The following is a 27587-nucleotide window of genomic DNA, read 5'->3' as shown; positions in this document are numbered from 1 at the left end:
CCAGTCTGCAGAGTAGAACTGATTAATAAAAAATAATACGAGAGTAAAGCGACTCCGAGCCCGATAAAATTCGGGATTTGATTAACAAAAATAAAATATGTAAAATATTACGTTAAATTCATTAATTTTTCTTATTTGGAATATTTTGACTATGAGTCGAGGCTGTGTGTCAGTCTTATGTACCCTATATCTCTTATAATTTTCGATATTATAATTTTTATACATTTAACACTACACTAATTTTTATGCAAGGGCACAGGTATCTACTACCCTTAAAATTAACTAGGTGAATTATACGAGCTCTCATTTTGGCGGCTCTGTGTCCCCGTTTTCTAATCCTTTTATGTGCGTATATGAGCTCGCCATTTTCTAAGTATAGAAGCGTTAAGCAATACGCTAGCGATTCAGGGTCAGATAGTGAAGAACTCCTTCGAGCTTCCACTCCAAAAAACACGCGCGGAAACTCCCCAGCGGGCAAAACGGTAGACCTCATGGATCCTGAACAGCTTAGATTAGTAGTGCAGGCGGCTATTGACAACGCCCTGGCCGGACAGGCCGCCGCGAATTTACAAAGAGAACAAGAGTTGAGACAAGTAATCGATACATTAACCAGCCAAGTGGCGGAATTGCGCGCTGCGACGCCCCGAATTTCGGCCCCAGCGTCAGAAATTAAGGTTTATGCAGCCATAGAAATTAATGACACAGTTCAATGCAGCGAGCCCCTGGACGCTGTCAAGTGCCTACCCGAGTTTGCGGGGGCACAGGAGGCATATGTTTCGTGGAGGCAAGCCGCCACCGCAGCCTACCACATATTTAGACGACACAATGGTAGTTCACGCCATTATCAGTCAGTGATTATCTTAAGAAGAAAATAAGAGGCCCTGCTGACGCAGTGTTGTCATCCTTTGGCACAATTTTAAATTTTGACGCGATCATAGATGTCTGGATTTCACTTACAGTGACAAACGGCAGATCCACGTAATTGAATAGGAGATGGGCACCCTCAGACAGGGAATCCTTACACTCCTGCAATATTACGATGAGGTTGAGAAAAAACTCACCTTACTCACAAATAAAGCCACGATGTCGTACGAGACATCGGCGGCAAGAATTCTGTGTAATAAATTCCGGGACGATGCGCTCCGCGTATTTATTTCGGGCCTTAGACGCAGCCTATCTGATGTCCTCTTCTCGGCAAAGCCGAGGGACATGCCGACTGCATTGGCATTAGCGCAAGAAGTGGAATCAAACCACGAAAGGTACACGTTCGCAACATCGTTTGCAAAGAGTCTAGAGGATAGGGACCGTAAGACGAGTCCAAAGGAGCAAAAGCGCCAGCAGGATAGAAATTTTTCCCAGACAGACCCCCAGTTTGGTATTAATAAAAATCCCCATTATACCAAACAAGTTAAAGCGCAGGTACATTCTGACCCGCACAATAACAAATGGCAGAATAGACCGGAGCCGATGGAAGTCGACCCCTCTGCAAAAGTTGGCATTCCTGCCCAAGCTCCACCCTATCAGAATAGGAGACCGGCAACGTCTGAGCGCACAGGCGCTCCTAGAAAACAGCAAAGGGTAAACCACGTCACCCAAAGCTCAGATCAGGAAGGGAAATCTTACGCCAACACTGCGTCCAACGCAGTAGCAGAGATCAACGATCATGCTATTTGCGAATACGATTCAGACGTAGTCCATTTTTTAGAGGAAAATCCCTGCTGCCCGTCATCAGACGAAGAGTAGCGGGGATAAATATGAAACTACTTGTTGACACGGGCGCCTCGAAAAATTTAATCCGACCGTTTGAAGGATTGAAATGCGTCCCGGTAGAAAGCCCCTTCGAAATTCACTCAATTCACGGCAACACCACAATCACGAAGAAATGCTTCGTGTCACTTTTTGATTTGAAGGCCACCTTCTTCATCTTACCCGACTTATCTTCCTTTGATGCAATTGTAGGCCTCGACCTTCTTAAACAGGCGGGAGCATCACTTTGCCTGGCCTCCGGCCACATAAAATGGGGCAACAAAGAGGAGAAAATTGATTTCCACCCGTGCCCTGATGTCAATTTCACCGAAGTGGATTGCTCAGATGCACCACCTTTGGTCAGAAAGAAATTTTTAACAATGCTCCGCGACAGGAAAAAAGCCTTTGCGGACCCCAACGAGGCTTTACCTTACAACACATCGGTGGTAGCCACCATCAGAACTGTTGATGAGGAGCCCATTTATGCCAAGCTCTACCCATACCCAATGGGCGCAGCCGATTTCGTTAATGGCGAGATTCAAGAGCTGCTAAAAAATGGCATAATCCAGTAGTCGAGATCCCCCTACAATAACCCGATATGGGTTGTAGACAAAAAGGGCACCGACGAAACGGGCGGCCGTAAAATGCGACTCGTATTGGACTTTCGCAAATTGAACGAAATACCTGATCGTTATCCAATGCCAAATATCTCTATGATACTAGGGAATTTAGGCAGAGCGAAATACTTCACAACGCTCGATTTAAAATCTGGCTACCACCAAATAACGCTGGCAGAACGCGACCGTGAAAAGACTTCCTTTTCCGTAAATGGAGGAAAGTACGAGTTTCGCAGAATGCCATTTGGACTAAAAAATGCTGCCAGCATTTTCCAAAGAACAATAGACGACATACTGCGAGCGCAAATAGGCAAATTTTGCTATGTTTATGTCGATGACGTTATCGTCTTCTCAGAAGACGAAAACGCCCACATCCAGCACGTAGATTGGGTTCTCAAAAGCCTCTACGATGCTAATATGAGGGTATCAACTGAGAAATCTAAATTCTTCAAAAAAAGCGTTAGCTTCTTGGGTTTTATAGTCACCAGCAACGGGGCTACCACTGACCCAGAAAAAACCAAGGCCATCCAGGAATTCCCTGAACCCAAAAATGTGTTCGAAGTTAGATCATTCCTTGCCCTGGCCAGCTACTATAGATGCTTCATTAAAGATTTTGCGTCCATAGCTCGGCCCATTTCAAACATCCTGAAAGGGGAATTCGGTAGTGTCAGCAGACACAGATCGAAAAATATCCAGGTGCAGTTCAGCGAGTCGCAACGGCTAGCTTTTCACAAGCTGCGTAACATTCTAGCTTCCGAGGAGGTCATCCTCAGGTATCCCAATTATAAGAAAGCATTTGATCTAACGACAGATGCCTCAGCTTACGGCATTGGCGCAGTCCTATCCCAAGAGGGACGGCCCATTACCATGATCTCGAGAACCCTAAAGGATCGAGAGATCAATTATGCCACCAATGAAAGGGAGCTGCTAGCAATAGTTTGGGCATTGGCCAAATTACGTCACTATCTATATGCAGTGAAAGATATTAACATCTTTACTGACCATCAACCACTGACCTTCGCGGTATCGGAATCCAACCCGAATGCAAAGATCAAACGGTGGAAAGCTCGCATCGACGAGTCCGGCGCCAAAATTTTTTACAATCCCGGCAAGGAAAACCTCGTTGCAGATGCCCTCTCAAGACAGCAACTTAACGTTCTGGGAGAGGAAGAAGCTTTTTCAAGTGCGGCCACGATTCACAGTGAGCTGTCACTGACCCACACAATTGAAGCAACGGATAAGCCCTTGAATTGCTTCCAAAACCAGATAACTCTGGAGGAGGCACGCTTTCCGCAAAAACGCAGCTTTGTCCTCTTTGGAAACAAGAGACGGCATGCGATCAGCTTCTCCTGCAAAGAGTCATTACTCAATGAGCTCGCAGATTTGATTGTTCCTAAGGGCGTAAACGCCATCCATTGCGATTTGCACACACTCGCAATGATACAGGACCAACTGGTACGCCAATTTCCAGCCACAAAATTTTGGTATTGTAAAAATCGTGTAACGGACATTTTTGCAATCCCGGAGAGACGAAAAATTCTGTCCACTGAACACAACAGGGCTCACAGGTCGGCCCAAGAAAATGTAAAGCAGGTACTCTCCGAATACTACTTCCCGAAAATGGCCAAGTTAGCTAGCGAAATCGTCGCTAACTGTAAAACATGTGCTAAAGCTAAATATGACAGGCATCCCAAAAAGCAGGAGCTTGGAGAAACACCAATCCCGTCCCAGGTTGGGGAGATATTACACATAGACATCTTCTCAACGGATAAAAAATATTTTCTTACATCCATTGACAAATTCTCAAAATTTGCGATGGTCCAGCCTATCCCCTCTAGAACCATAGAGGACATTAAACCAGCACTACTACAACTCTTGAATGTTTTCCCGAAAGCCAAGGTCATATATTGTGACAACGAACCATCGTTGAATTCGCATACCATTTTGTCCATGCTGGAAAACCATTTCGGCGTGAGCATCTCGAATGCACCGCCCCTCCACAGTGTCTCAAACGGACAAGTGGAACGTTTCCACAGCACTCTAGTAGAGCTTGCTAGATGCCTTAAAATTGATAAAGGCATCAGTGACACAGTCGAACTAATCTTGCTGGCCACAGCCAGATACAATAAATCTATCCATTCGGTCATCGACAAGAGGCCAGCCGACGTAATTCAAACACAGTCGGATGAACCGCAGTATGAGATTCAGGATAAGATAAAGATCGCCCAGGACAAGCTCAGGAACAGGGAAAATGCTGCCCGACAGAACAGGGTGTTCGAAGTTGGTGAAAAAGTCCTGGTAAAATCCAACAGGCGTCTAGGCAACAAACTCTCGCCATTGTGTGAAGAGAAGATTGTGGAAGCGGACATGGGGACCACAGTCCTCATCAAGGGGAGGGTGGTCCATAAAGACAACATCAAATAGGAAACAATTTTTTTACCTTCTCTTTTGCCTTTTTACCATTTGGCACAAATTTTACTAGCTTTAAGCATAGCTGATAAATTTTTTTTAAGGTTAAGTTAATATCCGTTGGTGGTGGACAACCTTGTCATAAACAAAAATATAGCTCCGAATTCATTCCACAGGTCCAAAATCATCCCAATCCTATTCTCCTTATCCATGGCGTCGGCGCACATCACCGACTACTCACAAGCCAAGTACATCCCCATTATTGGCGGTCGAATACTAGTGTGGGAGGAATTCGCGTTCGTTAGACATTCAGCGAACCTTTCAGAATACAGACGCGTAGTAAAAGAAACAGAAAGTATGAGCGATATGTTCCCCCAGTCACACATGAAAAAACTTTTGGATGTGGACACAGCTCACCTTCGCGACCTGCTCGACTCGTTAGGCGTGCACCACAGGGTAGCCAGGAGTTTAGACTTTTTAGGATCGATGTTAAAAGTCGTAGCAGGAACTCCGGATGCCGGGGATTTAGAAAAATTAAATTCACAGAAACACAATTAATAAATTCGAACAATAGACAAATAGAAATAAATACCAGAATACAAAGTCAAATTAATGAATTAACGTCAACTGTAAATCAAATCCTGAAAGTGGCAAAGAGTTCACAAGTGGACACTGGCCATCTATATGAAACATTGCTCTCCAGAAACAGAATGCTAACAATGGAACTCCAAAATTTAATGATGGCAATTTCGCTTGCTAAAGTAAACATAGTCAGCCCAAACATATTAGATCACGCAGACCTAGAAAGTATTTGGATGGAGGAGCCCTCCGACACTCCTATAAAAGATATTTTGTCCGTAGCGTCCGTGAAAATTCTCCAGTCTGATAACATATTGCACTTCATTATTAAATTCCCAAAAATTAAGTTAGCATGTAAAAAAGATCACAATGTTCCCGGTAACTCATAATAATGTGATGCTTAGGTTAGTGGATAATATAATAGCAGAATGCAATGGGGAAGTGTATGCGATCCAGAATTGCTCCACAACACCAGGAGTAATTTTCTGCCGACTATCATCGAAGACCACATGCGCCCGAGGACTCCATGCAGGTGGAGTTGCGCACTGCAAAACCCAACCAAGCGATTTACATCCAATCACTTATGTCGATGAGGGAATTATAATCATCAATGATCAATCAGCGCAGGTACGAGTAGACAACGGAACAAGCGTCTGGATACACGGGACGCATCTCGTCACCTTTAGTGAGCGCGTCACAGTAAACGAAACCCTGGTTTTGAACCAAAACTCCGCCCAGAAGAGGACTCCGGGGGTGGCAAGCTCACCCTCACTGAACGTCACCATCAGTCAAAATATTCTGAGCCTCCCCTACCTTCACCGCTTGAGTGAACGTAACCTGGAATACATTCAGAAGTTCGGAAGTAAAATCAACACCAACCAGACACACATGGTAGCGATTATTACAGGAGTAATATGTTGCGCATTGATTTGTGTCGGCCTAACCTACGTGCGACTCACCGGTGCCAGAAGATCTGCGGTCCAACTAAGAAGGGTGATCGCTGAAATAGGGTCGGCCGAGGGCGGCCTCAATCTTGAGGGGGGAGTAGTTAACTGAGTAGCTAACCGGACGGAGGCGATGACCGAATGTCCGAAGCCCAGCTGCGGTCAAAAGCGCTGACGCGGCTTTTGGCCGGATGCTCGTGCATAGCCGGCAAACACAGCATATTTGCGTGGCCGCTATGAGTTTCATTTTTGTCAACTTTAATTTTAGTTCGCTTCATGCTCTGTACGAATAAAGAACATAAGTTCTATAGTATTGAAAAACTCCGGCAACCGCCGTTAAATATCTCTTATTATTTTGCACTGACTGAGTCTCTAGGCCAGCAGGCGAAGGGGGCAGTTACCTCCCAACATAAGTCAACCTAATCAGCAATTGTGAAGGCACAGCCATCCGGCTCTGACTGCAGCAAGGGATGCCCGATCTCCACATACGAGTACCAAGTCAAGCCCCCCTCCTCCCCCGCACTACCGAGCGGGCTTCAGCAGGTGCGACCAGCGGTACACAAATTCCTCCCGCGTTTACGGGAGGTAATTACAAGCAGCAGCTTCCAGCGGCCTACTCTCACGTGTGAGTGCGAACGCATTCCCCCGCACCCAAGGGGGGTAACCACTAGCTGCTGGCTGCCAATTGACTATAACGGGCGCTCCCAAAAGCGACCGCTTCCCCCGCGCCCACAAGCGGGCATCTCTAAGAAGACCACCCTAGACAGTGCGGCCACCGAGGACCACCTCAGGCCGCGCCCATCAACCAGATTAATTCATCTCTAAGAAGACCACCCTAGACAGTGCGACCATCGAGGACCACCTCAGGCCGCGCACACAACTATATTAATTTGTATATTGTCCCGTTGTTTAGGTTACGGCTTTAAGTTTTAAGTGTGGCTTGAGTTGGCTTTCTGTGTTTACTTAAATGCAACCTAATAGGTTATGGACTTAAGTGGTAAGTGTCATTCTGTGTTTATTTATAATTGCCCCAAAATTGTTTAAGTCATAGCTTGCAAACAACTGTTAACAGTTTTTTCATAACGCTCTGCTCGCGAGAACAATCGATAAAAACCATGCAATTTCGGTTGTTTACCGAACATTGTACAATTAGAGATGCTAGTGAGGCTCGCGTAGAGAGACTTATTAAAAGACCGATTGACTGAAAAAGTCACCGGAAAAAGTATTTTAAATAATCTGCCTTCGTTTCACTGCAAAGTGGTACGTTGTGTACTAATTTAATATCCAAATTTTACGAAAAAATATTTTTCTTTTAAATTAATTCTTCGTTGTCAAATGACGTTTCATATTTGTAGAGTGAGTACTTGCTAATTTTTCTCTAAAAACAAAAAATGTATGCACTTTTCCCATTTCTAATCAATAAATCAATAAAGCTGACTCTATTTTTTGCAGGTACCAACTGAAGATCAAAAAACAAACATCTCCATATCCTGCGATATTTATGATGAAACTAATTTTACCGAAAATTCTGACATTATAAACGATAGTACAGGTGCACAAAGTGACGAATTAGTGCATAACCAAGTTCCATTGGAAGTTGAATCCCTGCGTCATTATTTGCTTTCCATTGTGTACATGCCACTGTCTTTAAGGATGATTTGCGTGACCAATCTTTTTTGCTGGATGGCACACGTTTGCTACTCACTATATTTTACAGATTTTGTGGGCGAAGCTGTTTTTAAAGGCGATCCTAAGGCAACCGTGGGATCTATACCTCAGCTCCGGTATGAAGAAGGTGTTCGATTTGGATGCTGGGGTATGGCAATGTACTCTCTGTCATGCTCCTGTTACTCACTTATTATTGAAAAACTTATTCAGCGTTTTAGGTAAGTATTTCTTTTACATATCAATAGTATTTACTTAAGGATTCAAGCTGCCCTACTTTATAATTATTTAAAGGGCTAAGCCTGTTTACGTTGGAGGACTTCTTTTCTATAGCATTGGAATGGCCTTAATGGCTTTAACTCGAGCAAAGCTGAGTGTATTAGTTTTCAGTTGGACGGCGGGGATTATGTACTCTACGCTCTTTACAATGCCCTATCTACTGGTTGCTCACTATCATAATGTTTCCACAGTAAGTACCTTAAATTAAATCGACATTTTATGTTCAAACAGAAATAACATTAATATTAAAGATGATGGATTAAAGAATTGCTTTTTAAAAAATTATAAAGGGTTAACCTCATTTCTGCAATCGAACTTTGTTAATATGATAGAAAAATAAAATACAATTTACACTTGTAATAATCAACAAAAATAAACTCGTTCTTGAGTGGCTTTTAAATTATTTAAAACTTTTCAAAAGTACAGTGAACACCTACTGTTATAGTAGGTGGAATAAAGTCCTTCAAGAATTTTCTCAAATATTATGAAATAAATTATTTAGGGTAAATGACTTTTAATAAAAGAATACACCTTTTCATTTCGATATTTGTTTACAGAAGAAAAGTGGTTTATGAACCTTGTATGTAGATTACGTGTTGTTAGCACCATATAAATAATTTCTTATTAGTGAAGAATTGTTGTTCGGTTTAGGTTTTAAAAATAAAAGTAATTTGTATTTTTTCAGAAAAGAGTTAAATTTTTTGAGCACACGATATGGCAAAAAACAAAAAATCTCTCTCTATCAAAACTGCTCCGCATTTCTAGGAGCCACATCCTGTGGCCATCAAAGTGTTTATGCCCTGAACAACCACACGCACTTAGGCAGGCGCATTTCAAAGCACAAAACAGCGATATCCATCCAATCACCAGACGACAGGTCTACAAAAGGTCAAGTAGACAACGTTATCGACTTACGTCACAAAAGTCATCTAAGAAGATCATTCCAAATTGGACTATTTTTTATCAACAATGTGAACGCCCAGAAAAAAATTTAAGTAGAAACCTTGCTTTCATTTTTATTTACCTTCACTGCCAACCAACATGTTCTCAGCCTGCCCGATATTCACCGTTAGAGTAGATGAAATTAAGAGTTTATCCAGGATTCCAGACAAGAAATGGACTGGATGGTAGAGTAGAGAAGGGAAAGAGCAAATTCTTGTGGTCGCTGTGAACTCTCACTAGCCTACTGTTGTATTTAGTTCTGGTTGAAAATACGTATTTATACACAAGTTAACATCAATATTAAAAAAATCTGAAAATAAGTTTAAAAGATGATTTTATTCGCTATTTCATTTGATGGGTGCTTGTTTTCATTCTACTTATCGATACTCAGAAATTGCCAGATTATGACGCTACGGTGGGCGTGAAATGAAGACGAATAGGGCGTAGCTGTAAGAGTAATTTTTAGCTTTAAGAATATTCATGAATTATATAGTTATAGTTTGTTTTATAGTTATAAGAATATTTTTGAATGGAATAAACATATTTTTGAATTTGAATGCGCGGGCGCGCCGTGGTGGCGACAGACGGGAAAACCTGGAAACCCTGGAAAACCTTTGCCGGCAGCCTCGATCAGATACGATAAGCCTACTCACGCAGTGAGTACCCTTACCAGCAGATAGCAATCGTCATTTTGTAGGATTCAGCCTAGTACTGAGACTAATAACTTCTACTCGGTCATACCACAGGGTCTTTGCCATCTCCCACGCGGCGGACCCAACGGGCCTCGCGTTCCCTCACGTAGCAGATCCACAGGGTCTTTACAATCTCTCACACACAATCTCTCTCTCGTAGCAGATCCACAGAGTTTCTATAGTCTCTCACGCGGCAAACCCCAACGGGCCTCGCGTTCTCTCGAGCAGCAGAGCCACGGGTTCTCTGCAATATCTCAACCCGCAGATCCACAAGGTCTCGACAGTCTCTCACGCAGCGGATCCACAGGGTCTCTGCCAGATAACGTCAAGGATGTCTTTTTTCGGCACCCGAATCACACTTATATATTTCGAGTGTTTGTCGCACTCACGAAGAGCAAGAAACGAGTAGCACACCCGAGTGCACAGAATGCTTTGGGTGTTTTGTGTATTTGCTTTTTTTAACCCACTCAACTCTATGCACATGATTCTATTGCACAGACACCCAACACACTTATAGGAAATGAAGGGAGTGTCTGAAACACCCATGTTTCGGGATGAGTGATTCGGGTGTCTTCAACTGATCTGAGTGTTTCGGGTGTCTTCAACTGATCTGAGTATTTCGGGTATTTTCAGCTGTATTGCATGAGCAGGTCATTGATGGTTGACCGAATATTTATGCAAGAAAGGAAGGAAGGAAATCCCAATAATGGTCCCTAAAAAAGGGCAAATTTTTTTGGATTTACCGTGCCAGGCCATCTACCTGCTACTCGCAGTGCGATTGACTTATGATCTTTATTCTTATACGCATCTGCAATAAACGGTAAAAAGCTTGAAGGTAGATGTTTTGCTGACAGGCCACAGAGCCGGCACACGATCCATAATTCTAAGTCCCTTTCACTTCTTAGCTAGCCGATTTGCGGAGACGGCCCGACCCCACCCAAGCGGCCCCACGGCGCACTTCAGAGCGCAGGGACATCATCCCACCCCGTCGGGAACTCTTCCTCCCCAACCCTAAGAACCGTCTACGTCGGAGACTAGCCAGGGTAGCGAGTAAGCTCTGTAAATGTAAATGTACAATAAGTGACTCGACCATATTCTATACCGCTTTAACCCGGGTCATACTCTGGGGCTGGGGTAGAATCTTCTTTTCAGCAACCACACCTGACCTCAAACAAATGTTGGAACGAACTGCTGGCATCCGGTGAACTGTCCCAGCCACCCCAAAGCAGGACCGTTACAAGATCTGCAAAATCTAGTCAATTTGATTGGTTTAGTTTCCTAGTGACTAAAAGTAATAAAATAAGCGAGTAGACCGCTTTGATCCTCTTGTGAACCATTATTCCTCTAATGAGGCCCGTGATTACAATGACCGCTTCCAAGGCTCGCTACTCTTGTTACCGAGCCTTTCGTTATATTTTATATAATAGAGTATAGTATATATATAAGGCTTCTAATTTCTAATGATGCCCCCAATGCGTATTATTTTTTTACCATCTGACTACGCCCACTCAAACGCCCACAAAATGGGGAAAACCAAAAACGCTTAAATCTCAATAACTACAAAAGCTACGGAGTTCGGATTATCAGCTCAAAGTGAAATTTGTATGCAGCCACTATAACGTCCACAAACCGCGAAAAACTGTAGCGTTCATAAAATTAAAATGTATGTATTCGTTGATCTTGTATATTATTTTAAGAGTATATCTATCGATTCACCAAAGATTTTTCAAATCGGAACAATATCTCGGTATTTATTAAGAAATATATTTATATATAACATGATTCTTTGACAAAAGGTTGCTCTTTGTCCATTTCCACTAGCAAAATGCATATTTTAGAATTGTGTAGAACAGTAACGGGTATCTTATAGTCGCGGCACTCGACTACAGCATTTTTACTTGTTTCAACTTGTTTTACATCATCTAACGACCCTGTATCTAATTTTTTGCAATACCTATCGATTTACCAAAAATATTTTATTCGGAGCATTATTTTACAATTTGTTTAAAACACTGTTTCACTGTTAAAATTATTCCTTCCGTCAATTTCAAATAGCAAAATGATTTTTTTTAAATTTGATAAGATTTAGATTTTCATAAAATTAATTGAATTAAAAACATAGAATCATTGTCATTTTTATTATTCCTTAGCCAGACTAAGATCATTTTTCCGTCACGTTCCTTCAATTTAATTTGTTACCCAATTTATCGTCTCCAGCCAGCGTTTGAAAAACTACGCTACTCCCGTAGTTTTTCTTTTGCTGTTGTTACCGCTCTCACTTTTTTCGAGAGCGGAAGCGGAGCCGTAGCAGAAAAACGCAAACTGTATGCTCTACTCTGCTCCGAGCTACGAAATGTTAAGAGCTATAGCCATAGCAATAGCAGAAAATAATATTTTGTGCTATGCGTAGCCGTTGCCGAAAATTGAGAGCAAGAGCAGAGCAAGGTAAAAAAATTTTTTTTGTGCTTAGGGGTATTTTGGCTTTAAATGAAGTTAAACCGACGATCACATCTAATAAGCGGCTAGAATAAAGTAACAATGCATAAGAACTAGAAGCAGAAAAGCCGAAGAAAATACCCGAGAAAAACAAATATTTTTTGCTCTGCTCTTGCTCTCAATATATATCAAAGGGCCTCACGACTTCTACTGATGATAAAATTTCAGATGGTCCACACTATTTCATTCCGCAACAATGTGTGCTGCGGACTCAAATCACTTTAACCAAGTTTACAGTGGTATTCGAGGCAGGTTTCGACAAAAGTGCCCGGAGATCTCCGCATCTGATAGCGCTATTATGCCGTTATACTCCAGCAAAATTTATACACTCTTGCATGCGCTCAAATCAATTGTGGAATCACATTTTTTCTTTTCCTATTAGGGCACTAATTTTTCGCTTGATGTGCGGAAATAAAAAGAAGTCATTAGTTGCCAATTCAGGGCTGTACTTCGGGAGACTCAACAATTCCACGTTTTGGCCAATCAAAAAGGCGCGGGTTTGAGCTGGTGTGTGAGAGCTCGCGTTGTCATGGTGCAAAATTTCTCCGAAGTTTTCAGGCAAACCAATTATGGTATACAGAATTGATCGTCCTACCTTGCTCAAGCGGAACAGTCCCCACATGACTAGTTGCTTCGACCATTTGCTTCGAAGTGCTTTTACCACGAACACCTTTCGTTGTATGTGGCTCATCTTCATAGACCCACACGGTCGATTACTGTTTTGATTCGGGTTCATAAGCATAGATCCATGATTCGTCACCTGTAACGATCATGTTAATGTCGTAATAATACACGTTTGCCTAGGTAAGTTTTTGATTAATCGTGTATCTATACATAACGTGGTCCCACATGACAAAGTTGTATGAATCGATAAAAGTATAAACTATTTTTTGCGAAATAGCCAATTGGTCCTAATATGGCTAGAAGTAACCTAGGCCAGAAATATAAGTAGCAACCCTCGTATCGTCGTGGGAAGCCTTTAAGGAAATTATTGTAAGATGACTGTAGCTGCACTGCTAAAAACTAGAAGAATATAACAGATAAGTTACGAGAGCACATTGAAATCTCGGACAGACAAAGTTGTCATCTTTTTCGCTATCACTTGCTTACAAAATGTTATCAAAACAAACAATAGCTTATGGCATTTAAAATTTATTCATTTCGTTGATGCTGCTCCGAACATCCTCCTTCTGTTGGAAGAAATTTGCTTCCAACCAGCACATTTTCAATCGGCAGAACTGCTAGTTTGCCAGCGGACTGCTTGGACATGGGCAGTTGCGCTGAGAACGACGATAACTACCCTAACGATGCCATCCCCTCCTGGTAAGACCTCTTTCATCCGCCCAGTATGCGATTTAAGGAGCGGCTAGCTTATATCCTTTAGCAACACTACGGCATTGATCTGTATGTTGGTCTGTCCAGACATCCTCTTGACTCTCTTTCCGCTCCACATTCTCCAGATAATTAACTGCATCTAGACCAATCGTTGCTATCAAAAACGAATTGAAACCTTGTCTTCTGAAATTGGGAAAAGTGGACGAGAATTAAGATTTGCTGATATTTCGTTAAGGAGATTTCGGAGTTCATTAAATGTCAAAATTGTCGAACAAAGGACTTTATAAAAATTAAATTTGGCTGCTTTGGCAGTCAAGGCATCCCACAATCCGCCAAAGTGTGAACGGGGAGGAATGCAATTTCAATCCATACCTTCCAAAAGCAAAGTTGGCGCTATGTCTAACAAATTGGGATCACTTCTTATCGATAAATTAAATGAGGATGTTCAGAAGTCAAGAAAGATATCCAGATGAGTAGCCTTGGTCGAGAAGCAGATAAACATCAATATGTATCATTAATGCATTGGATTGTTTTGAAAACGGTCCACAAAAGTCAATTCCTGTGGTATAAAATTCTGGCCTTGGCCGGACTCGATAAGCTGCTAACTACCCATAACGTACTGGAAAATCGTTGGCTTTATTCGAAAGCATCGAAAACATTTACTCAAAACACTCGCAACATACTTTCTTCCTCCTACCGGCCAAAACAATTGTCTCAATGATCCAAGCAATACCTGAGGGCCAACATGCTTTTATAGCCTTTGTAACCGAAAGACCTTTCCGAAGTAAAACGGGAGCGTCGTAGTCCAAGCTCGAATTTTTGGATCCGCCAAATCTTTAAATTTGCTCCCTTTTGAAAGAGCTTTTCTGGCGTTGAGTGCGCCGATCTCCCCAGCAATATAACAGAACAGAATTCCTTTCACTAAATCTAGTAAATCAATTAATTCCTGCCTAATTCCCAACTGTTTCTAGTTTATAAGCCCTTATTTCACTTCACGGATGTCTCTTTAAAAAATACACTACAAATATTCACTGGATGCGCTACATTGTGCCTTTAAGAAAGGATTTGGCTTCTTCTCTAATAAAACGCCTTAATGTTAAGCCAAAAGTGTCACAAAGGGCAGTAAACCCAGTGTTTAAGAGTCAAATCGAATGATGGCCGTTCTCCAAATGAGTCACGCTCAGAAAAATAAATCTTCATCGGACAATCAACAATCTGAAGCTTAGCAATTTTCTATCTCCCAAAATCACTTTACAGCCTCAGTAAGGAAGTTATCTTTCGAATTCGACATGTATTTTATTGTGCTCCGGGAAAAACAGTATTCAATAATATCCAAAAAAGTGCAGTGACTGGTTTCGTAAGCCGTCAGCAACGCGAAAAGACGCTTTCAGCGATGAAATCTCTAATATTTATATTGATTAATAAATTAATGAATATAAAACATAACACTGAAAATTCTAACAAACTCAACCTCAATTGCAATGAGTTTAAACGTCGTTCGCACACAACGTCAACGTGAGCAAGACGAGTGACGGCTCTCAGTACAAAGAAACAACGCTTACTTGTCTTTCAATTACCCCAAACTTGACCAAATTCTTAAACGTAGAGAGCGAAAGAGCGCGTTCTTGCTCCCCCTCGCTACCATCGATGTCTCTGCAGAAAGAGCGCCGCAATTTCTTTGACAACGTCAACCGTAACAACAACAACAACCGCAACTGTAACAACAGCGCGTTTAACGACGTCATCAGCTATCAGCGCAAACATACATACTTCTGCCGCTGCGCTGCACGAAAAAGAGAACAAAAACAAATAAAATATTAAGCCGACTGAGCAGACTGGTATGGATCGCTACATCCAAATCAAAAGGCACCTAAGCCCCCTAAACTCTCAACGCAAAATAACCCGTGGCAATGCTAACATAGCTCCAATAGAAACGCCCACGAACTCAAACCGTTTTAAAATCCTGGCAGACTATGAGGATGATGCCGAATCTACTGAAGTCGAAAAAAGGAATACTAAGCCCCCGTCAATTTACATACGAGAAAAAAGTTCCAACGTTCTTGTCAAACTTATTGGAAAGGACAATTTTCATATAATACCACTCGTAAAGGGCAACATCCAGGAAACAAAAGTTCAAACGAAGTCTGAAGATAATTACAGAGTATTATCAAAATATCTCACCGACAAAAAAAAGAACTTTTATACGTATCAGCTAAAAAGCAGCAAGGGCCTGCAAGTCGTACTTAAGGGCATAGAGTCCGAAGTGTCGCCTGCAGAGATAACAAAGGCGCTACAAGAGAAGGGATTTAGCGCTAAGACAGTCTTCAATATCTTTAACAAGGATAGAAAGCCGCAGCCACTCTTTAAGGTTGAGCTCGAACCAGAAATTAAGCCCCTAAAGAAATAGAAAGTGCACCCTATATACAATCTTCAGTTCCTGCTGCACCACAGAATTACGGTTGAGGAACCGCACAAACGCAATGGTACAATGCGCGAACTACCCAGAATTTGGGCATACAAGGTCTTACTGTAAACTGCAGTGTGTGTAGTTTGTGGTGAGCTTCATGACTCCGCACACTGCCCAGCGAGCAAAGATGACCACAACTCTAAAAAGTGCGGCAACTGCGGTGGAAATCACACTGCTAACTATAGAGGTTGCCCAGTTTATAAGGAGCTGTAAAGTCGTATCCACCAGAGGGGAATTACTGCCCGCACCCAAAATAAACAGATGATAGCCTCCAGGTCAAACCATAAAGTCTTCTTCTCGACTGCAGCCAGATCCTCACTAGGACCCATAAACACTGCCAAAAATGTTACATACTCAAGTGCTTTAAAATCAGGACTGTCTACCCCAGCCTCAAAAAGCTCATTGCCGCAATCAGCATCAACTGCCGGAGCAGCCAAAAAGTAACTTTGAAGTTATGATATGCAGTCTACAACAAAGCCTTACGGAGTTTATGTCGTTTATGCGTACAACAATGCAAGATCTGATGCGAAACCAAAATCTATTAATACAAATGCTGGTTTCACAACAATACAAATAATGACTTCCCTACGAATATCTACGTGGAACGCTAAAGGCGTTTCGCAGCATAAACTCGAGTTAGCGCAATTCCTACTAGACAATCAAATGGATCAAACACACAGCGGGACTGGAATTTTAATCAGAAGCCGCATTAAGCACCATTATCATACGAAATTTGCTAAACACTACCTACAGGCCACATATATAAATAAACACCTAAATACTAGCAAGGATTAAACAGTTTTGTTAATTCACTGGAATTTGTACTCGTCTCTGCAGCTCGAGTTTCAACACCTCATGCTATAAACAAACAATGCAATCAAAAGAAGATAAATCTACAAATTGAGCAGCTCGTCCTCGAAAAGCGACGCTTACGTCGAGAATGGCAATTTCACAGATCACCATCTGCTAAGCAAAGCTTAAAACATGCCTCACGTCAACTTGCTTAAGCCCTACAGCAAGAAGAAACATATGTCCACCGCCGCTACATTGAGCAATTGTCAACAAATAGTACAAAACACTCACTATGGAGAGCTCACCCAACTCTGAGCTCACCGAAAGAAACCGTGATGCCTATTAGAAATTCCACAGGCAGCTGGGCGCGCAGTGACGCAGACAGAGCCAGCACATTTGCCAACCACCTTAAAAATGTCTTCCAACCAAATCCTGCCACTAATGCTTTTACTTTGCCGACTCTATCATATGAGCCCCAGCCTCAACATGAGCCAATTGAGTTTCGCCCAAACGAAATCGTAAACATCATCAAAAGACAACTGAATCCGAAAAAATCTCCGGGCTCCGACCTCATAACTCCCAAAATGATCATTGAGCTCCCATACTGCGTCGTTTGCACTCTCACCCAGCTCTTTAATGCCATCGCTAAACTTGGTCACTTTCCAGTGAGATGGAAAAAGTCAATTATAATAATGATAGCAAAGCCGGGGAAAGACAACACTATCCCGACGTAATAAAGACCTATAAGCCTACTCTCTTGCCTATCTAAACTCTTTGAAAAATGCCTATTGACTCGGATAAACACATACATGAGAATCCAGGAAGGAATCCCGTCACACCCATTTGGGTTTCGTGAAAAGCATGGAACAATTGAGCAGGTCAACCGGATAACGAGAGTACTGTACTGCCATATTTTTAGATGTCTCTCAAGCATTTGATAGAGTCTGGCTAGAAGGTCTAATGTCCAATATCAAGACAATGCTCCCCTACAGCACCCACAAGATTTTAGAGTCTTACCTTCACGACAGAAAATTTGTTGTGAGGTGCAACACTGCTATATCTGATGATTACACTGTTGGAGCTGGAGTTCCTCAAGGTAGCGTGCCAACACTTATGCCCTCTACACAGCAGACATCCCGACAAGCACACGTCTAACAACATCTACGGTAGCCGATGACACCGCTATTCTTAGCCGTTCTAAATGCCCGATTCAAGCACGCGCAGCTAGCTCGTCATATGGTCGATGTTGAAAAATGGCTATAAGATTGGCGAATTAAAGTGAACGAACTAAAATGCAAACACGTTACGTTCACCCTGAACAGGCAAAACTGCCCGCCGATTACGTTAAACAACACTCTACTCCCACAAGCAAACGAATTAACTTACCTAGGAGTACATCTCGACAGAAGACTCACATGGCGCCGGCACATTGAAGCCAAAAGAACTCACCTTAAGCTAAAAGCCAGCAGCATTTATTGGCTTATCAACGCCCGGTCACCTCTTAGCCTTGAATATAAAATCATGCTGTACAACTCGGTACTAAAACCTATATGGATGTACGGCTCCCAGTTATGGGGAAACGCCAGCAATAGCAACATTGACATTGTTCAGAGCGTTCAGTCGAAGATCCTGAGAACAATCACCGGGGCACCGTGGTATGCTCGCAACTAACACATACACCGCGACTTAAACATTCTACCAGTCAAAGAAGTGATCGCAGAACAAAAGGTAAAGTACTTTACCAAGCTATCGGTGCACCCTAACCACCTGGCAAGAGGTCTAACAAGGTTGAGCAACCAATCACGCCTTCGTCGCAATGACCTACCCACCCAGCGACCGACCTGAGGGAATCGCAACCAGAAAGCAGTCTTAGTATACTGTTAGTTAAATTTTAATGTTAAGACTCGTCAACTTATTGTTTGTCTCAAAATTAAGAGTAGATTCAATAAATAAAAGCAAAGCTATATACAAAAAAAAATGCGTGCAAAAGCTTAGAGGAATTTGCGATCTTGGCAAATCTCGTTAACTTCATATTCGGAATCACTCGAAGCTGGGAGGCACGTTTTAGCCAAACTGAAGACAGCGATTAGGCCAAGCGGATCATAACATCTGGCTATCACTTATAATATGCTTCGCTTGGAAGGCAGACCATCTGGAAGCACTGGAGAGAAATTAAATACGAATTTGTCAGAGCTTCGTCTCCGAATAGGTCCCAGGTCGTGACAATGCATTTTCTCATCATAACATCTGGCTATCACTTATATAATATGATTCGCTTGGAAGACAGACCATCTGAAAGCACTAAAGAGATATTAAATACGAATTTGTCAGAGCTGTGATTCATCGAAATTGTAAAAATTTCTTGAATAAAAAAGAATTGGTTGCCGAATGTTGCAACACAATATATTTTACCTTGACCTTGCTAAAGTTTATTTCATTTGGCGCGTTATTATCCATTTTATTATGCTTTCGGAACAACCACCGAATCAACCTGTAATTGGAAACCGCCAAATTTCTGCTTCAAAAAATGAGCCGTTTTCTGCTTTCGTTTTTTATGTTCCTTTTTCAAAGCGTCTTTGCACAGTAATGTTCGCGAATCACAGTTATGTTATATAATCGACGGAACAGAATATTTCAGTAAGAAACATCACGAAATAATGTTTTTTTGCGGCGAAGAAAATGTTTTTTATTTGTGTTTGCCAGAATAGCAACAAATTGTTTCTATAGATTTAGAAAATAATGTACGATTGCACTCCGCGACGAATGAATTTTTTTTTTGTGTTTGGCGAAACGAAAGTTCAACAGCAGCGATCTCTGGATCAAGAAATACATATTTTCGATTGAAAAACAATTACGTCGAGGTCACCAAATGTTGCGGAGATCGCTTTACTTACAAAAGTATGAGAATATAAAAGAGGTAAGTAAGCGGGAACGGATCGAAAGCTCGGGGCAAAGATTCAAATCACCGATGTTATCTTATTCGTTATCATTTGTTTACAAAATTGTATCAAATGAACAATAGCATTTAAAATTGATCAATTTTGATCCTGCTGGTTTGAACAACTGCTGTAAGGATAAATTGCACTGGCAAAGAATTTTATTTTTCTAATCCTAATCGTTTCTAATCTAGCGAATGTGATATAAGTTTGATATAAACAAATAGGCGTATTAAGGATTAAAAAATAAATATTGGAAAACCTGGTATTTAGGGATTTGCCACAAAATATAAAATTCATATTCAAAAGATGTACCAAGCAAAAATAATTTTAGACGATTATAAATGTGGGATATGGGTATATTAAGGTATTAAGCAGCCTATTTAATTTCATATGGGGACACACTGTTCGGAATTCCACAACCTCGTAGTTTTTTTCCATCAGCTAAAACGCTATATAGAACTGTCTCCTTTCATCAAAGAATGTCTATACCCATCACCCTCTTCCTAATAGAAATTGCGCCTTACTAATTTAAGTTGAAGTGAGTCGATTGCGAATATTGAAGAGAGCAAGTGTCATCCATAGAGTGCGGAAGTCGTGAAGTTTAATAACAAAACCTTTGTTTCTTCAATTTATTTTTATATAAATATCCGAAATAAACATTATCAATTTGAACTACCCTACATAAATATTCAGCCGTTCAGTAAGCGTGAAATGTCAACCACCAGTAAATTGATTCGAAAATAAAAGTGAAGAAGATTGGTTAGAGTGGTAGAGTAGTAGTACACAGATAAAATATTGTGTTGTGTGAGTGAGATGGGGATAGATGACACAACATTCATCTAAGCTGAATTCGCCACGGCGAATTGCAAGGCATCAGTTGTGCCGGAAAACTGACGCTGCAGAACCCCTAAGCGACCTTCTTCGGATGAAAAGCAACACAAAGGCTGACAGAAATCTCGAGTTGGCTGAGCAAGGACTAATTTCGTTTAACCTTTTGAAACCTTTTCACTTTTATATACATATCCGAAATAAACATCATCAATTTGTACTACCCTACAAATTATTGGGGGCTCAACCGGGATATATAAAAGGAAAAAAGAACAAAGAGAAAACTGTGGGTTTACACATCGAAAAATGTCGCGACGAAGAATGAAGTGAAGACTGAAAAAAAAGAAGTAAAAACTGAAAAGCGTTGGATGTAATTGCTAAACAAAAACAGATAAAGACGAGGAAAATCTAAAAAGTTAAAAGAAGAACGTTGAAGCAGCGAAAAACTTTACTGTGAGCGTACTCAAAAATTATCTCGAAAAAAAAATTTCCACCCCAAAATCTGCGCAGTAGAGAAAAGAGAACGACGACATACAGCAGCGGACTGGCCACTTGCTATTTTTGCGACAACAAAAAATTCCCTGTGGCGAAAAGAGGAGCTGCAAGATCTGCAAACGATGCAATCCGCAAAAAAAATTGCGAGAGACGAGCAAGAAGTGGCAACGAGTCGAGCAAGCAGTGCAGCGTGACGACATCGTAGAAGAGTAAGAGCTGGAGTAGAAGAGTGGACTGGATTTGCAAAATTCAAGCAGACGTAGAAGACAGCAAAATCCAATTGGGTGTGGTGAGCGACTGAGGCGATTTCATATATTTAATCCGATTTTAATTTTTTTTGGATACACGAATTGTTTAACGTCAATTAAATTCTTATTTTGTTGTATCAATAAATTTAAATATTGATAGAGACATGACTCGAGTATCTCTATAGTTTAATGGAGATCAGCAAACCGATAAATCTTGATGAGGAAAGTCTATCATCGTACTTCATAGATGGCATCCCAGATAGCAAGGTCAACAAGGCAGGGTTTTATCGAGCGAATTCCATTAGGGAACTTAAAGCCGAATTAAGCATTTACGAAAAGATGAAGGGTAAGGGAAATACTAAAGACAATTTGAACAGGGAATCGACAGGTAAACCGACTCAGAGCAATTTTTAAAGGAAATGCTTCAAGTGTAACAGCGAAGGCCATATTGCCAAGGATTGCAAAGGCGAAGTAATATGTTACAAGTGCAACAAGAAAGGACATATCTCTAAAAATTGCGATGAGAATAAAGAAACTATTTCCGTTAAGAAAGAGTTTGCAAACATACTGGAAGTAAAAGCCACGAAGCGACTCATTTACATAAAGAAGAAAGCTGAAGGAGTGACATTCATAGCCATGATTGATTCGGGATGTGACTTGTGTTGGCTGAGAGAGGACGTTTTCAGAAGTTATGACGGCTTGAAGTTAAAGCCAGTAGTTAAGCACCTGAGAGGTATCGGCAAGGGCGAACTTGTGCCCGTAGGATGTTTCGACGTTGATCTTGAAGCTGATGGTGTATGCTTCTCGGTAACTGTCCATGTCGCCAAACAGAACGAACTCGAGTTCCCTGCAATTCTGGGAAACGATGTGCTACTGTCAGTTGACGTAATATTCAGTTTCAACGGCGTCGAGTTCAGGGCAAAAGAGAGAAACTTTGCATCGGCATTTAATGGAATGTGTGTCACGGAGATAGTCGAGAAAAGTTCCGTCCTAGATAAAATTGATTTATCTCACCTGGCCGACAATCAAAAACTAAAGATACAGCAGCTTTTTACAAAGTACAAGCCAATAAAATCGATAGAGTGCGAATGAGAATCGTGTTGGAAGACGATATTCCTGTATATCAACGCCCAAGACGCACATCATACGAGAACAGGTGTTTCATAGAGAATCAAGTGCAGGAATGGTTGGCAGAGGGAATTATTGTACCCAGCTCCTCAGAGTATGCTTCGCCAGTGGTCCTGGTAGCTAAAAAGGACGGCACCAGACGATTTTGTTGCGATTATCGCCGACTCAATCAAAAAATCATGAAGGACTAATTAACGATGTTCTCGACAGGTTGCAGGGATCGAAAATATTCACAACCCTGGACATGATGAACGGTTTCTTTCATGTGCCGATTGACGAAGAATCCAGGAAGTTCACAGCTTTCGTGACGCATAACGGGCAGTACGAATTTACTCATGTACCGTTCGGTATCTCAAATTCTCCTGCTGTTTTCTGTCGAAATGTCACGGCTACTTTGAGGGATCTTATTCAAGCACAAACGACCGTGGTCTAAATGGACGATATAATCGTGCCAAGCAAGGACGAAAATGAAGGACTGAAGGCGTTAGAAAAGGTATTGAGCGTGGCTTCGAGGGGTGGATTACGAATCAAGTGGGAAAAAGCACAATTTCTCAAGAGCAAGATCAATTTCTTAGGCTACATGATTGAGATCGGTACCATAGCACCCACCAACGAGAAGATTAAAGCAGTCGTTAATTTTCCAATTCCTCAAAGCAGTCAAGCTTTGCACCGATACTTGGGTCTGACGTCATATATGCGGCGCTTCATTAAAGATTACGCCCTCACAGCAAAACCCCTAAGCGACCTTCTTCGGATGAAAAGCAACTCAAAGGATGACAGAAATCTCAAGTTGACTGAGCAAGGACTAATTTCGTGTGTCAGCACCAGTACTCAAACTGTTCTATCCAATGGCTACAACCGAAGTTCATACAGATGCAAGCAAATATGGCTTCGGAGGCGTTTTAATGCAGAGGGACTCGGAGGATCAGCAGTTTCATCCTATTGAGTTCATGAGCAGGAAAACAAACGGTTGCGAAGAAAAGTACAGTTCCTACGAGCTCGAGGTTTTAGCAATCGTAAATGCGTTGAAAAAGTGGCGAGTTTACCTTCTGGGTAAGCCTTTTACCGTGATTAGCGATTGCAACGCTTTCGCTTTGACGATCAAGAAGGATGATCTACCACCAAGAGTTGCAAGATGGGCCATGGCTCTGCAAGAGTTTGAATTTAAGATAGAGCTGGAACTAAGATGAGATACGTGGACGCATTAAGTCGTTTGTCATGCCTTCTAATCGCAGATTCTACAAAGTCACGTTAAGTGGAGGCACAAGACAGCGACAGCTGGATAAAAGCTGTTAAAACCATATTAATCAACAACCACGACTACGAAGATTAATTCCTAGAAAATAATATCCTGTACAAAGACGCAGTTCTTGAGCTGTTAGTTGTTCCAGAGACAATGGAAGACGAAATTGTCAGCGTAGCACACAAAGAGGGCCACGGTATAAAAAAGACTCGCGATTTTTGGAAAAGTCGTATTATATACCTAGAAACCAACAGAAGGTAGAACTAGTTGTTAAAGGATGCGTGGGATGCTTGATCATCGACTCCAAACGTGGGAAAAAGGAAGGGGTACTCAGTCCCATTGACAAGGCTCAGGAACCTCTCGGAACCTATCACATCGACCACGTTGGACCCCTGGACTGGTATGAAACTTCGTCCAAAATTTTTCGGACCTTACAAAGTAACTACAAAACTTAATCACGGGCGTTATGAAGTAAAGAAAGAAGGTAATCATGAGGGACCAAACATTACTACGACAGCAGCCGAATACATGAAAAAATGGGGTTCATTCAGGGGCGAATTAAGATTCAGGATAGCCGATTTTGGGATAAGGGTATATTAAGGTATTTAGCAGCCTATTTAATTTCATATTCACTTGTTCACACTGTTCGAAATTCCACAACATCGTTGCTTTTTCCATCAGCTAAAATGCCATATAGAACTATCTCCTTTCATCAAAGAATGTCTATACCCATCACCCTCTTCCTAATAGAAATTGCGCCTTACTAATTTAAGTTGAAGTGAGTCGATTGCGAATATTGAAGAGAGCAAGTGTCATCCATAGAGTGCGGAAGTCGTGAAGTTTAATACCGAAACCTTTGTTTCTTTAATTGACTTTTATATACATATCCGAAATAAATATTATCAATTTTTACTACCCTACATAAATATTCGGCCGTTCAGTAAGCGTCAGTGTAGTAGTACACAGATAAAACACAACATTCATCTAAGCTGAATTCGCCACGGCGAATTGCAAGGCATCAGTTGTGCCGGAAAACTGACGCTGCAGAACCCCTAAGCGACCTTCTTCGGATGAAAAGCAACACAAAGGATGACAGAAATCTCAAGTTGGCTGAGCAAGGACTAATTTCGTTTAACCTTTTGAAACCTTTTTACTTTTATATACATATCCGAAATAAACATCATCAATTTGTACTACCCTACAAATTATTGGGGGCTCAACCGGGATATATAAAAGGAAAAAAGAACAAAGAGAAAACTGTGGGTTAACACATCGAAAAATGTCGCGACGAAGAATGAAGTGAAGACTGAAAAAAAAGAAGTAAAAACTGAAAAGCGTTGGATGTAATTGCTAAACAAAAACAGATAAAGACGAGGAAAATCTAAAAAGTTAAAAGAAGAACGTTGAAGCAGCGAATGAAGTACACAGACTACAAAGTGCGTAAATTCAAAAACTTTACTACTCGAAAAAAAATTTCCACCCCAAAATCTGCGCAGTAGAGAAAAGAGAACGACGACATACAGCAGCGGACTGGCCACTTGCTATTTTTGCGACAACAAAATATTCCCTGTGGCGAAAAGAGGAGCTGCAAGATCTGCAAACGATGCAATCCGCAAAAAAAATTGCGAGAGACGAGCAAGAAGTGGCAACGACTCGAGCAAGCAGTGCAGCGTGACGACATCGTAGAAGAGTAAGAGCTGGAGTAGAAGAGTGGACTGGATTTGCAAAATTCAAGCAGACGTAGAAGACAGCAAAATCCAATTGGGTGTGGTGAGCGACTGAGGCGATTTCATATATTTAATCCGATTTTAATTTTTTTTGGATACACGAATTGTTTAACGTCAATTAAATTTTTATTTTGTTGTATCAATACATTTAAATATTGAATTGTACCACTGTTTGTAAACGGCTTGAACGCATTACTATGGATGCTAGAACGATCCTCGCTATAACTGTGCCTCTACTAAGGGCAAAGTTATCCGAACTAGGTTTGGATACAACTGGCAGAAAAGGAGCTTTGCAGGATCGGTTGTTTGATCATTATGCATTAGATGTGTTTGACGATGAGGACGGCGAGGCTGATGGGGAAGTTGCGAGTATTAGTAGCGCTTCCAATTACCAAGAGGCGGTTCAACCTAGTAGCTCGAGATTTACACTACGCGATATTCAGGACAGTGTTTCATCATTCATCAGATAATTTGCAGAAATTTATTTATGCTAAGCAACTTCTGACTGGAGCAGCCAAGCTCTACATTAAATGTATAAGGGGAGTTAGGGGTTGGATTGAGCTAAAAAACGCGTTGAAGGAAGAATTCGGTAAAAAGCTATGTTCGGCAGAGATACACAAGATTTTGAGCAAAAGGCAAAAACAACCAAAAGAGACATGACTCGAGTATCTCTATAGTTTAATGGAGATCAGCAAACCGATAAATCTTGATGAGGAAAGTCTATCATCGTACTTCATAGATGGCATCCCAGATAGCAAGGTCAACAAGGCAGGGTTTTATCGAGCGAATTCCATTAGGGAACTTAAAGCCGAATTAAGCATTTACGAAAAGATGAAGGGTAAGGGAAATACTAAAGACAATTTGAACAGGGAATCGACAGGTAAACCGACTCAGAGCAATTTTTAAAGGAAATGCTTCAAGTGTAACAGCGAAGGCCATATTGCCAAGGATTGCAAAGGCGAAGTAATATGTTACAAGTGCAACAAGAAAGGACATATCTCTAAAAATTGCGATGAGAATAAAGAAACTATTTCCGTTAAGAAAGAGTTTGCAAACATACTGGAAGTAAAAGCCACGAAGCGACTCATTTACAAAAAGAAGAAAGCTGAAGGAGTGACATTCATAGCCATGATTGATTCGGGATGTGACTTGTGTTGGCTGAGAGAGGACGTTTTCAGAAGTTTTGACGGCTTGAAGTTAAAGCCAGTAGTTAAGCACCTGAGAGGTATCGGCAAGGGCGAACTTGTGACCGTAGGATGTTTCGACGTCGATCTTGAAGCTGATGGTGTATGCTTCTCGGTAACTGTCCATGTCGCCAAACAGAACGAACTCGAGTTCCCTGCAAATCTGGGAAACGATGTGCTACAGTCAGTCGACATAATGTTCAGTTTCAACGGCGTCGACTTTGCATCGGCATTTAATGGAATGTGTGTCACGGAGATAGTCGAGAAAAGTTCCGTCCTAGATAAAATTGATTTATCTCACCTGGCCGACAATCAAAAACTAAAGATACAGCAGCTTTTTACAGAGTACAAACCAATAAAATCGATAGATTCTCCAGTGCGAATGAGAATCGTGTTGGAAGACGATATTCCTGTATATCAACGCCCAAGACGCACATCATACGAGAACAGGTGTTTCATAGAGAATCAAGTGCAGGAATGGTTGGCAGAGGGAATTATTGTACCCAGCTCCTCAGAGTATGCTTCGCCAGTGGTCCTGGTAGCTAAAAAGGACGGCTCCAGACGATTTTGTTGCGATTATCGCCGACTCAATCAAAAAATCATGAAGGACTAATTAACGATGTTCTCGACAGGTTGCAGGGATCGAAAATATTCACAACCCTGGACATGATGAACGGTTTCTTTCATGTGCCGATTGACGAAGAATCCAGGAATTTCACAGCTTTCGTGACGCATAACGGGCAGTACGAATTTACTCATGTACCGTTCGGTATCTCAAATTCTCCTGCTGTTTTCTGTCGAAATGTCACGGCTACTTTGAGGGATCTTATTC

At 41.5% G+C, this 27587-nt stretch overlaps 2 protein-coding genes across 2 annotated transcripts in view; both read left to right on the top strand.

Moving 5' to 3' along the window:
* Window positions 1–23034, top strand: part of LOC121530072 (proton-associated sugar transporter A-like) — a 278629-nt gene extending 255595 nt beyond the window's left edge. Inside the window, exons 5-8 of the mRNA XM_041818485.1 lie at window positions 7748–8181; window positions 8255–8429; window positions 22023–22348; window positions 22812–23034. Coding sequence (XP_041674419.1) covers window positions 7748–8181; window positions 8255–8429; window positions 22023–22348; window positions 22812–23034 — 1158 coding nt within the window. The remainder of the gene's footprint in view (window positions 1–7747; window positions 8182–8254; window positions 8430–22022; window positions 22349–22811) is intronic.
* Window positions 23035–27368, top strand: LOC121530071. The gene is made up of 4 exons (XM_041818484.1): window positions 23035–23281; window positions 23475–23757; window positions 24089–24244; window positions 26480–27368. Exons 1-4 carry the CDS (start codon window positions 23035–23037, stop codon window positions 27366–27368), a joined length of 1575 nt encoding a protein of 524 aa, XP_041674418.1.
* Window positions 27369–27587: the final 219 nt, after the last annotated feature.

This window comes from Drosophila eugracilis, unplaced genomic scaffold, assembly GCF_018153835.1.
Source record: "Drosophila eugracilis isolate 14026-0451.02 unplaced genomic scaffold, ASM1815383v1 contig_2169, whole genome shotgun sequence".
NCBI lineage: Eukaryota > Metazoa > Arthropoda > Insecta > Diptera > Drosophilidae > Drosophila > Drosophila eugracilis.
The sequence above is the reverse complement of the archived record's forward strand: the minus strand, read 5'-3'. Positions and strand labels throughout refer to the sequence as shown.